A 13573-nucleotide genomic window follows, 5' to 3' on the forward strand; every position below is an offset into this window, starting at 1 on the left:
CCCACAGAAGCACTACAGAGTGCTTTCGTGGGGTTCCGTTCTGTGCTTCCGTTCCGCAAAAAGATAGAACTTTTGCGGAACGGGCAGATCGCGGACCCCATTCAAGTGAATGGGGTCGAGATTCGCATGTGGCTGGCCCACGGTCGGTGTCCGTGCATTGCGGACCGCAATTTGCAGGCCGCAGCACGGACAGCACAGATTCGTGTGCAAGAGGCCTTATAGTGTGCAAGCACAGACACCACTGCTAGATTGCAGGGTGGTCATAACCCCTGGAAATAAACAGTGTATAGTGTGATGGAAAATGAATCCAGGCATGGACAATCACAATACATTAGTAAGTGCCTTGTATTCACTTTTTCTACATGATAAAGGCTATTTGCTGTAGTGAGACACCCCCTATAATATAGCAGTGCAGGTTACCGGGACTTGTTCTGGTCTCCACATTTCTTTCCGGGAGCCTCTCTGGCGACTTTGTCTCCATGTTTGTCTTTGTTTCAGTGCAATGCACAGACTCAGATTCTATGACAGGGGTTAAATTCTTCACCAGATCCAGGGCTGGTGTTTGGTTCTGGGCTGAGCCTATAAATTACGAAAAAGATGACTTATTAGAAAACTTATACACACAAGACAAGATCTCCTGCTGAAAAATAATAGCATGTCTACAATGAGAACATGAAACTATAATATGAGCTTAAGGACACCCTGATGTCCCGGTACTTAAGGACACAGGGCAGACCTGTACGTCCTGTGTAGTTCCGATCACCACCGCGCGGCGGGCGGTGATCGGAACCCGGTGCCTGATCAAATCATTGGCTAAATGCGCGAGGGGGTCCCGTGACCCCCCCCCCCCCGTGTCGGCGATCGCCACAAACCGCAGGTCAATTCAGGTTTCCAGCACTTTCGGGAGGGTTCTGATCCCCGCGGTCTTTGACCGCGGCGATCAGAAACTTCAAAATGCCTCCCTCTGTGTTATGGCGGGGGAAGGTGTGGGGCAGTGCGGGCGGGAGGGCCGCGATCATCCGCCCGCCCCCTCTCTCAGGATGGCCGAGCGGTTTGCAGAGTGTCAGCACATTGCTGACACTCTGCTTGAAACGCCTGACATCTGTGCTGGCACAGATGTCAGGCGTTTAACCCCTTCCATGCCGCGGTCCATAGGGACCGCTGTATGGAAGAGGTTAACAGGGAGGGAGCTCCCTCCCTCTCCCATCGGGGGCTTCTGTGCCTTTTCAACCCCCGATGGGAGAGGGAGGGGGCCCCCCTCCCTCCCCATTACCCACTGCTCTGCTGTGGCAGTGAATGATGGTTACCATGACAACCGGACGCCTTCACAGGTGTCCGGCTGTCCATGGTGCTGATCAGAGGCTGTCCATGGTGCTGATCAGACTTTGTAAAGTGCAAATACAGTACAGTACACTATATAGTGTACTGTACTGTATTATACAGACATCAGACCCACTGGATCTTCAAGAACCAAGTGGGTCTGGGTAAAAAAAAAGTGAAAACAATTTTAAAATAAAAAAAACACATTTATCACTGATTAAAAATGGAAAAAATAAAATTCCCTACACATGTTTGATATCACCGCGTCCGTAATGATCTGATCTTTAAAACGGTCATGTTACTTTCCCAGCACGGTGAACGCCATAAAATTAAAAAAATAAACACTATGATGAAATTGAAATTTTGCCCACCTTACTTCCCAAAAAAGGTAATAAAAGTAATAAAAAAAGTCGTATGTACGCCAAAATAGTACCAATCAAACCGTCACCTCATCCCGCAAAAAATGAGCCCCTACATGAGACAATAGCCCCAAAAAAAAAAACTATGGCTCTCAGACTATGGAGACACTAAAACATGATTTTTTTTTTTGTTTCAAAAATGATATTATTGTGTAAAACTTACATAAATAAAAAAAGTAAACATATTAGGCATCGCCGCATCCGTAATAACTTGCTCTATAAAAATATCACATGATCTAACCCCTCAGGTGAATACCGTAAAAAAATAAAAATAAAAACAGTGTAAAAAATCAATTTTTGTCACCTTACATCACAAAAAGAGTAATAGCAAGCAATCAAAAAGTTATACGCACCCAGAAATAGTGCCAATTAAAACTGTCATCTCATCCCGCAAAAAATGAGACCCTACCTAAGATAATCTCCCAAAAACTGAAAAAACTATGGCTCTCAGACTATGGAGACACTGACCCTGCTTTCACACCTGAGCGTTTCTCAAACGCGCGTTTTACACGCGTTTTTGTCGCGCGTTTTTATGCGCGTTTTTTGCAATAGTAAACGCGCGTTTGACGCGCGTTTGTGTGATTGACTGCAGTGTCCTATGGCCACAAACGCGCGTCAAAACGCCCCAAAGAAGCTCAAGAACTTGATTATGCGTCGGGCGTTTTACAGCGCGATCGTACGCGCTGTAAAACGCCCAGGTGGGAACCATTCCCATAGGGAAGCATTGGTTTTCATGTGTTGAGCGTTTTACAGCGCGTTTGAACGCGCTGTAAAACGCTCAGGTGTGAACTTAGGGTAAAGCATGATTTTTTTGTTTCAAAAAGAAAATCATTGTGTAAAAATTACATAAATAAAAAAATTGCATACATATTAGGTATCGCCGCGTCCGTGGCAACCTGCTCTATAAAATTACCACATGATCTAACCTGTCAGATGAATGTTGTAAATAACAACAACAAAAAACGGTGCCAAAACAGCTATTTTTTGTTACCTTGCCTCACAAAAAGTATAATCTAGAGCAACCAAGAATCATATGTACCCTAAACTAGTACCAACAAAACTGCCACCCTATCCTGTAGTTTCTAAAATGGGGTCACTTTTTTGGAGTTTCTACTCTAGGGGTGCATCAGGGGGGCTTCAAATGGGACATGGTGTCAAAAAAACAGTCCAGCAAAACCTGCCTTCCAAAAACCGTATGGCATTCCTTTCCTTCTGCGCCCTGCCGTGTGCCCGTACAGCGGTTTACGACCACATATGGGTGTTTCTGTAAACTACAGAATCAGGGCCATAAATATTGAGTTTGGTTTGGCTGTTAACCCTTGCTTTGTATTTTCCATTAATTCTTGTGGAACACCTAAAGGGTTAACGACATTTGTAAAAATCTGTTTTGAATACCTTGAGAGGTGTAGTTTCTTAGATGGGGTCACTTTTATGGAGTTTCTACTCTAGGGGTGCATCAGGGGGGCTTCAAATGGGACATGGTGTCAAAAAAACCAGTCCAGCAAAACCTGCCTTCCAAAAACCGTATGGCATTCTTTTCCTTCTGCGCCCTGCCGTGTGCCCGTACAGTGGTTTACGACCACATATGGGGTGTTTCTGTAAACTACAGAATCAGGGCCATAAATATTTAGTTTGGTTTGGCTGTTAACCCTTGCTTTGTAACTGGAAAAAAATTATTAAAATCGAAAATCTGCCAAAAAATGAGAAATTTTGAAATTGTATCTATTTTCCATTAATTCTTGTGAAACACCTAAAGGGTTAACGACGTTTGTTAAATCAGTTTTGAATACCTTGAGAGGTGTAGTTTCTAGAATGGGGTCATTTTTGGGTGGTTTCTATTATGTAAGCCTCGCAAAGGGACTTCAGACCTGAACTGGTCCCTAAAAATTGATTTTTGAAAATTTCTGAAAAATTTCAAGATTTGCTTCTAAACTTCTAAGCCTTGTAACATCCCCAAAAAATAAAATATCATTCCCAAAATGATCCAAACATGAAGTAGACATATGGGGAATGTAAAGTAATAACTATTTTTGGAGGTATTACTATGTATTATAAAAAGTAGAGAAATTGAAACTTTGAAATTTGCAATTTTTTAAATTTTTTGGGTAAATTTGGTATTTTTTTATAAATAAAAATGATTTTTTTTTACTTGATTTTAGCAGTGTCATGAAGTACAATATGTGACGAAAAAACAATCTCAGAACGGCCTGGATAAGTCAAAGCGTTTTAAAGTTATCAGCACTTAAAGTGACACTGGTCAGATTTGCAAAAAATGGCATGGTCCTTAAGGTGAAATAGGGCTGAGTTAGGCTACTTTCACACTAGCGTTCGGAGCGGATCCGTCTGATGTTTCATCAGACGGATCCGCTCCGATAATGCAGACGTTCGCATCCGTTCAGAACGGATGCGTCTGCATTAAAACTTAGAAAATTTTCTAAGTGTGAAAATTGTCTGAGCGGATCCGTTCAGACTTTACATTGAAAGTCAATGGGGAACGGATCCGCTTGAAGATTGAGCCATATAGTGTCATCTTCAAGCGGATCCGTCCCCATTGACTTACATTGTAAGTGTGGACGGATCCGCTCGCCTCCGCACGGCCAGGCAGACACCCGAACGCTGCAAGCAGCGTTCAGGTGTCCGCTCACTGAGCGGAGCGGAGGCTGAGCGCTGGCAGGCGGATGCATTCTCAGTGGATCCGCCTCCACTGAGAATGCATTGGGGCCAGACGGATGCGTTCGGGACCGCTCGTGAGCCCCTTCAAACGGAGCGCACGAGCGGACACCCGAACGCTAGTGTGAAAGTAGCCTTAATGAAGATTATTTAGAAAATTGTTTCATTTCGCATGAAGAAGGCAGGACAGAACAATAAAAAAAAAAAAATCAGTGCAGAGGTGTCCAAAGGCTATATGAAAATGGTTGTGAAAATTATTTAAATCAGACTCCATGGCCGTCTATTATCTCCTGTGTATGACCAACTTAATTTGAGCTTCAATACTGCGGTAGGAGATTCTTCTACATCAGATTACTGTAGAATGTATGACAGTGATCAGCAATCTCCGGCACTCCAGATGTTCTGAAACTACAACTCCCAGAATGCTCCATTCACTTCTATGGGAATTGTGAAAACAGCCAAGCATGTTTGCATGCTGGGAGTTGTAGTTTCAAAGCAGCTGGAGTGCCGAAGGTTGCTGATTCCTGATGTATGATATAAAATCTACATTTCCCAGAATGCATCTTAACAAAACAAGCTCCATGCCTTCAGCCACCAAGGATGGCTGGGAGATCTCAGTGCTGAAACCTGCAGAATTGCAAATGCTGCTCTGGAGTACAGTACAGACCGTAACTCTGGATAACCGAAAGATATGCAACGTTGTGAAATGGTGTCCAAAAGGTGAACACGTACAAAACAAAACAACACTGTTGGGATGAATCTTTTATTTTTTTTAAAGAGCAGGTCCCTGGGCTATACATGAAAAGAACAAAAGGGAGTTTGGCAAGACTTAAACATTGATATCCCCATCCTTAGTAGTGATGAGCGGCAGGGGCAATATTTGAATTCACGATATTTTGCGAATATTTGGTAGAATATTCGTCATATATTCGCGAATTCGAGATTATTTTCTTGATCGCGAAAAATCGGCAATGTAATTATCACGGTCGGCGTGACTATCACATACGTGACACAGAGGGAGGGAACAAGGAAGGCCCTGACCAAGTGAGAGGGAAGGTGGTGACCCCTGACTCACCTAGCGGCTGGCACCTGGCTGCCCTGACGTCCCTAGACGGGTTCCTCACCCGTACGCCGATCACGTGCCTAAAGCCCTGGCTTTGCCTAAGCTGAGCCCTAGATAGTGAACAGGGCGGTGGGAACACTAGTCCGCACCACTAGCTCTAAAGGAAAACACCAAGGGAAGGACAGACAATACAAACTCAACATATAATCCCAGGTGGGCGACAACAGGAGACAACAAGAAGCCCAACAGGGATCCGGAGGGTAGCACTCTGGAACGACAACCAGGATTCACAACTCCAGTGGGTCAGTATAGATGTCCAGGCAGGAAGCTCTATAACTGGCAACTAGAGAAGTGTGAGGGGAGACTATAAGGAGGTTGGGAGTGGCAGACAAGAAACAGCTGAGGAGGAGAAGCTACGGATCCCTGATTGAGACAAAAAGGATAGCAAGGCAAACACAGAAAACAATCACTAAGAAACAACGTGATCTTTAGATATAGAGCGCGCAGCCACCCGCTGCGACCTCCTGACCCCGGGTATAACGGAGTCAGACGTGGCTCTAGATACCCTCGTGACAGTACCCCCCCTTTCACGAGGGGCCTCCGGACACTCAGGACCAGGTCTCTCCGGATGAGAGGTATGGAAAGCCTGAATTAACCTGTTGGCGTTTACCTCCGACGCTGGAACCCACATTCTTTCCTCGGGACCGTAACCCCTCCAATGCACCAGATACTGAAGAGAGCGGCGGACCCGACGAGAATCAACAATTCTGGCTATTTGAAACTCCAGATTACCATCCACAATAACAGGAGGAGGTGGCAGCGGTGATGGTTCTAGAGGTGGAACATACTTCTTGAGTAACGATTTATGGAAGACGTTATGGATCTTAAAAGTCTGAGGTAGCTCCAGGCGAAAAGCCACAGGGTTAATGACGGCTACTATTTTATAAGGACCAATGAACCTAGGGCCCAGTTTCCAAGAGGGAACCTTTAACTTAATATTCCTAGTAGACAACCACACATAGTCATTCACCCCTAGGTCCGGACCTGGCGACCGTTTCTTATCGGCCATGCATTTATATTTACCACTCATCTTTTTCAAGTTAACTTGCACCTTCTGCCATACCGAAGAAAGAGATGAAGAAAACCTTTCCTCTTCGGGAACCCCAGAAGACCTCCCCTCTTTGAAAGTACAAAATTGGGGATGAAAACCGTATGCACCAAGGAATGGTGACTTGCCAGTGGACTCCTGATAATGATTATTTATGGCAAACTCAGCTAACGGTAAATATGATGACCACAACTCTTGGTTTTCAGACACAAAACACCTTAAATATGTTTCTAGGTTTTGGTTGGTACGCTCAGTCTGTCCATTCGACTGAGGATGGAAAGCTGAGGAAAAGGACAAGTGTACCCCCAAACGGGAACAAAAAGCTTTCCAAAACTTAGAAATAAACTGGGTTCCCCGATCCGAAACCACATCGGAAGGGACCCCGTGAAGCTTCACGATTTCACTGATAAACACCTGAGCAAGAGTTTTAGCATTAGGAAGTGCGGGTAGCGCAATAAAGTGTACCATTTTGCTAAACCTGTCTACTACTACCAAAATAACAGTTTTACCCGCAGACAACGGTAAGTCAGTGATGAAATCCATTGACAGATGTGTCCATGGCCTATTGGGGATAAAAAGAGGCAATAAAGACCCTGCTGGACGTGTATGAGAGACTTTCGCGCGTGCACAAGTAGAGCAAGTAGACACGAAATCCATTACATCCTGACGCAACCTTGGCCACCAAAAACGACGAGATAATAGCTCCAAAGTTGCTTTACTACCCGGGTGCCCAGCAAGTGCCGAATTATGATGTTCTTTTAATAATTCAAGACGCAGGTTTAACGGTACAAACAATTTCTCTGAGGGGCAAGAGGCCGGGGCGTCCCCCTGGGCCTCTAACACCTTTCCCTCTAGAACAGAGTGTACAGCAGAGACAACCACTCCTCTTTGTAAAATAGGTACCGGATCACTAGCATTACCCCCTCCAGGGAAACAACGAGATAACGCGTCTGCCTTGGTATTTTTTGCCCCAGGACGATAGGTGATTACAAAGTTAAATCTGGTAAAGAATAGCGACCACCTAGCTTGTCTAGGGGTGAGACGCTTAGCCGATTCTAGGTACAGAAGGTTTTTGTGATCCGTAATCACCGTGACGGGGTGGATTGCTCCCTCTAAGAAGTGACGCCACTCTTCAAGCGCCAGCTTAATCGCCAACAGTTCCCTATTTCCAACATCATAGTTCTTCTCTGCAGAAGATAATTTTTTGGAAAAGAAAGCGGAAGGGCGCCATTTGCCAGGAGACGGACCCTGAGACAATACAGCCCCCACTCCCACCTCTGACGCATCTACCTCAACAATAAAAGGCTGGGAGACATCAGGTTGAATTAGAACAGGTGCCGAGGTAAACCTCTCTTTTAGAGAGGAAAATGCATTTTTAGCGGCGTCAGACCATTTAGAAAAATCAGTCCCCTTCCTAGTCATGTCGGTAAGGGGTTTAACGATCACTGAATAGTTTTTAATGAACTTTCTATAGAAATTTGCGAAACCCAAAAACCGTTGTAGGGCTTTAAGGTTCTCAGGAAGATCCCAATCTAAAATTGCCTAGACCTTCCCAGGATCCATACGGAAACCTGAAGCAGATAATAGATATCCCAGGAACTGTATTTCCTGAACGGCGAAGACACATTTTTCAATTTTCGCATATAATTTATTCGTCCGTAGGACCTGCAGTACTTGCCTGACATGCACCTCATGTGTTTTCAGATCAGCCGAATAAATTAAGATATCATCTAGGTATATGACTACAAACCTGCCGATGAGATGACTAAAAATATCATTAACGAAATGTTGGAAGACAGCGGGGGCATTGGTCAGACCGAAAGGCATAACTAGATTTTCATAATGCCCCTCAGGGGTGTTAAAAGCTGTCTTCCACTCATGCCCTTCCCTGATACGAATCAGATTGTAGGCCCCCCTAAGATCAAGTTTGGAGAACCACCTAGCACCCGCAATCTGATTAAAAAGGTCAGGAATGAGAGGAAGAGGGTATGGGTCTCGGATGGTTATCTGGTTTAGCTCACGAAAATCTAGGCAAGGACGCAGGCCCCCATCTTTCTTTTTAACAAAGAAAAACCCTGCAGCCACGGGTGAAGAAGAGGGTCTGATGTGTCCCTTAGCCAGACTCTCGGAGATATAATCTTTCATGGCTTGTCTCTCGGGACCCGAAAGATTATACAACCTGGACTTGGGTAATTTTGCACCGGGAATCAGGTTAACCGGGCAATCATAAGGACGATGAGGTGGTAGCTTCTGACAACCCTTTTCAGAAAAAACGTCCTCAAAGTCCGAAATAAATGTAGGTAGGGAAGCTATGGAGGCGATTAAGCAATTGTTATTTAAGCAATTCTCTCTGCAATGCTCACTCCACTCCAATATCTCCCTGGCCTGCCAATCCACCACTGGATTGTGCGCTACCAACCAGGGAAGACCCAATACCACCGGAGAGGGAAGGCCCTCCAGAACGTAACATGAAAGACACTCATTATGGTGGTCCCCTACCCGAAGGTGTAAATTATGAACAATGTGGGTGAGGTTTCTCTGAGACAGAGGAGCCGAATCTATAGCGAATACGGGAATAGGTCTCTGCAGCGTACAGAGAGACAAACCCATAGTGCGGGCAAAATGGGCATCAATCAAATTTACCCCTGCTCCACTGTCTAGAAAAAAAGAAATAGACTCCGTCTTAACACCAAAAACAATAACCGCTGGTAACACAAATTGAGATGTTCGTATGGAGGAAACGTATACCCCCCGGCTGACATCCTCCGCACAGCCTGGGGTTAGTAGTTTTCCGACGGTCTTTTGTTTTTGAGAAAGGAGGGACAGACATTAATGAAATGACCCTTCCCCCCACAGAAAAAACAAGCCCCCCCCCCCTACGGCGAACCTCAGGAGGACGGACCTGACGAGAAGTTCCGCCTAGCTGCATAGGCTCATCTAAGTCAGTACAGACTAATTGTTGTTTGGGAGAGGTAACCAATTGCTCAGGAATTTTCGATCTCTCCCTAAGACGCCTATCTATTCTGATAGAGAGGGACATAACAGCATCAAGGGAAAGGGGGGTCTCATACAGCGCCAGTGCATCCTTAACCCTTTCAGATAACCCAGAGCAGAACTGACTCCTGAGAGCCGGGTCGTTCCACTGAGTATCCGTAGCCCACCTACGGAACTCTGAGCAATATTCCTCTGCTGACCGATCTCCCTGTAGGAGTCTCCGTAACTTCGACTCAGCCAGGGCGACTCGGTCAGGGTCCTCATATATGAGACCCAAAGCCCCAAAAAATCCCTCCACTGACCGGAGAGCCTGGGAACCAGGGGGTAACGAGAACGCCCAGGATTGTGGGTCCCCCTGAAGCAGGGAAATGACAATCTCAACCCGCTGTTCTTCATTACCTGAGGAGTAAGGGCGCAACTTAAAGTATAATTTGCAGGCCTCACGGAACGTTGCAAATTTGTCCCTTCCCCCAGAAAATCTGTCAGGAAGAACAACCTTGGGTTCTGTAACAACCTGGTTACCCATAGCAACCGCTGGGGGTGCGGTCTGCTGCATTTGCTGCTGTTGTTGGAGGACAGATGCCTTCAATCCTGCCACCTCCAAAGACAGGCCTTGAAGCTGTTTTGCCAAGGCAGCAATAGGATCCATATTGGATTCTAAGTAGAGAAAAAAAAACAACAAAAAGAAAAAATTTATTTTTTTTTTTTTTCTCAAAAAGTAAAGGCCAGTTATAATATCACGGTCGGCGTGACTATCACATACGTGACACAGAGGGAGGGAACAAGGAAGGCCCTGACCAAGTGAGAGGGAAGGTGGTGACCCCTGACTCACCTAGCGGCTGGCACCTGGCTGCCCTGACGTCCCTAGACGGGTTCCTCACCCGTACGCCGATCACGTGCCTAAAGCCCTGGCTTTCCCTAAGCTGAGCCCTAGATAGTGAACAGGGCGGTGGGAACACTAGTCCGCACCACTAGCTCTAAAGGAAAACACCAAGGGAAGGACAGACAATACAAACTCAACATATAATCCCAGGTGGGCGACAACAGGAGACAACAAGAAGCCCAACAGGGATCCGGAGGGTAGCACTCTGGAACGACAACCAGGATTCACAACTCCAGTGGGTCAGTATAGATGTCCAGGCAGGAAGCTCTATAACTGGCAACTAGAGAAGTGTGAGGGGAGACTATAAGGAGGTTGGGAGTGGCAGACAAGAAACAGCTGAGGAGGAGAAGCTACGGATCCCTGATTGAGACAAAAAGGATAGCAAGGCAAACACAGAAAACAATCACTAAGAAACAACGTGATCTTTAGATATAGAGCGCGCAGCCACCCGCTGCGACCTCCTGACCCCGAGTATAACGGAGTCAGACGTGGCTCTAGATACCCTCGTGACAGTAATATTCGCGTAATGCTTGGAAAATACAGGTGTGGGTCACTATAGCTACATTTTTCAAGCTGCTAGAAGTTTCCTGAGACTGGAGAAAATGGTTGGCACGGCAGAATATTACAATAGCTTTATATGCAGATAGAGTCAAGTGCTCCAATATATTCGCGATTGCAAAATCGGCACTAATGATACAAATATTTTGGTATAATACGTGCAACTTCACATTTTAACAGGTCTGACTACTTATTAGTGATTGGTGCGAATTTGTGACATCACAGCACTATGTCTGTATATACACTGAACAAAAATATAAACGCAACACTTTTGGTTTTGCTCTCATTTTGCATGAGCTGAACTCAAAGATCTGAAACATTTTCTACATACACAAAAGACCCATTACTGTCAAATATTGTTCACAAATCTGTCTAAATCTGTGTTAGTAAGCACTTCTCTGTTGCCGAGATAATCCATCCCACCTCACAGGTGTGGCATATCAAGGTGCTGATTAGACAGCATGAATATTGCACAGTTGTGCCTTAGACTGCCCACAATAAAAGCCCACTCTGAAATGTGCACAGTTTTGCATTACTGGGGGGGGGGGGGTTCAGAAAACCAGCCAGTATCTGATGTGGCCACCATTTGACTCACGCAGTGCAATACATCTCGGTCGCATAGAGTTGATCTCAGGTTGCTGATTGTGGACTGTGAAATGTTGGTCCACTCCTCTTCAATAGCTGTGCGAAGTTGCAGAATATTGGCAGGAACTGGAACACGCTGTCGTATACGCCGATCCAGAGCATCCCAAACATGGTCAATGGGTGACATGTCCGGTGAGTATGCTGGACATGCAAGAACTGGGATGTTTTCAGCTTCCAGGAATTGTTTACAGATCGTTGCAATATGGGGCCGTGCATTATCCTGCTGCAACATGAGGTGATGGTCGTGGATGAAGGGCACAACAATGGGCCTCAGGATCTCGTCACGGTATCTCTGTGCATTCAAAATGCCATCAATAAAATGCACCTGTGTTCGTTGTCCATAACATACGCCTGCCCATACCATAACCCCACCGCCACCATGGGCCACTCGATCCACAACGTTGATGTCAGCAAACCGCTCACCCACACGACGCCACACACGCTGTCTGCCATCTGCCCTGAACAGTAAAAACTGGGACTCATCCGTGAACAGAACGTCTCTCCAACGTGCCAGACGCCATCGAATGTGATCATTTGCCCACTCAAGTCGGTTACAACGACGAACTGCAGTCAGGTCCAGACTCTGATGAGGACGATGAGCATGCAGATGAGCTTCCCAGAGATGGTTTCTGACAGTTTGTGCAGAAATTCTTTGGTTATGCAAATCAATTGTTGCTGCAGCTGTCCGTGTGGCTGGTCTCAGACGATCATGCTGGATGTGGAGGTCCTGGGCTGGTGTGGTTACACGTGGTCTGCGGTTGTGAGGCCGGTTGGATGTACTGCCAAATTCTCTGAAATGCCTTTGGAGACGGCATATGGTAGAGAAATGAACATTCATTGCACGGGCAACAGCTCTGGTAGACATTTCTGCAGTCAGCATGCCAATTGCACGCTCCCTCAAACGTTGGGACATCTGTGGCATTATGCTGTGTGATCAAACTGCACATTTCAGAGTGGTCTTTTATTGTGGGCAGTCTAGGGCACACCTGTGCAATATTCCTGCTGTCTAATCAGCACCTTGATATGCCACACCTGTGAGGTGGGATGGATTATCTCGGCAAAGGAGAAGTGCTCACTAACACAGATTTAGACAGATTTGTGAACAATATTTGAGAGTAATGGGTCTTTTGTGTATGTAGAAAATGTTTCAGATCTTTGAGTTCAGCTCATGCAAAATGGGAGCAAAACCGAAAGTGTTGCGTTTATATTTTTGTTCAGTGTATGTATGTATGGACAGCAGAACCTATCAGCTACACTATATCACTATCTAACCTACACTGACTTACTCCCACTAACTATCTGTATTATATATATAAGCTAACTAACTATCTATCTAATGTAATGACACAGCAAAGCACTGAGCACAGCAATGGCCTTGCTGTCTCTCTCAGATCTGCAATATACTGCATACAAGGGCTGCTGGGGAGTTTCTTATATACAGTCGTGGCCAAAGGTTTTGAGAATGACACAAATATTAGTTTTCACAAAGTTTGCTGCTAAACTGCTTTTAGATCTTAGTTTCAGTTGTTTCTGTGATGTAGTGAAATATAATTACACGCACTTCATACGTTTCAAAGGCTTTTATCGACAATTACATGACATTTATGCAAAGAGTCAGTATTTGCAGTGTTGGCCCTTCTTTTTCAGGACCTCTGCAATTCGACTGGGCATGCTCTCAATCAACTTCTGGGTCAATTCCTGACTGATAGCAACCCATTCTTTCATAATCACTTCTTGGAGTTTGTCAGAATTAGTGGGTTTTTGTTTGTCCACCCGCCTCTTGAGGATTGACCACAAGTTCTCAATGGGATTAAGATCTGGGGAGTTTCCAGGCCATGGACCCAAAATGTCAACGTTTTGGTCCCCGAGCCACTTAGTTATCACTTTTGCCTTATGGCACGGTGCTCCATCGT

General features: G+C 45.5%; 1 protein-coding gene across 4 annotated transcripts in view; it reads right to left on the reverse strand.

Annotated features, from left to right (window-relative positions):
• The window catches only part of CCDC9 (coiled-coil domain containing 9), a 72737-nt gene that overhangs the window by 10908 nt on the left and 48256 nt on the right, over window positions 1-13573 (reverse strand). For all 4 annotated transcript variants that reach the window (XM_040442172.1, XM_040442173.1, XM_040442174.1 and 1 more), the window contains exon 13: window positions 421-579. In XM_040442172.1, coding sequence (XP_040298106.1) covers window positions 421-579 — 159 coding nt within the window. The remainder of the gene's footprint in view (window positions 1-420; window positions 580-13573) is intronic.

Source organism: Bufo bufo, chromosome 8 (assembly GCF_905171765.1).
Source record: "Bufo bufo chromosome 8, aBufBuf1.1, whole genome shotgun sequence".
In the NCBI taxonomy this organism is placed as follows: Eukaryota; Metazoa; Chordata; class Amphibia; order Anura; family Bufonidae; genus Bufo; species Bufo bufo.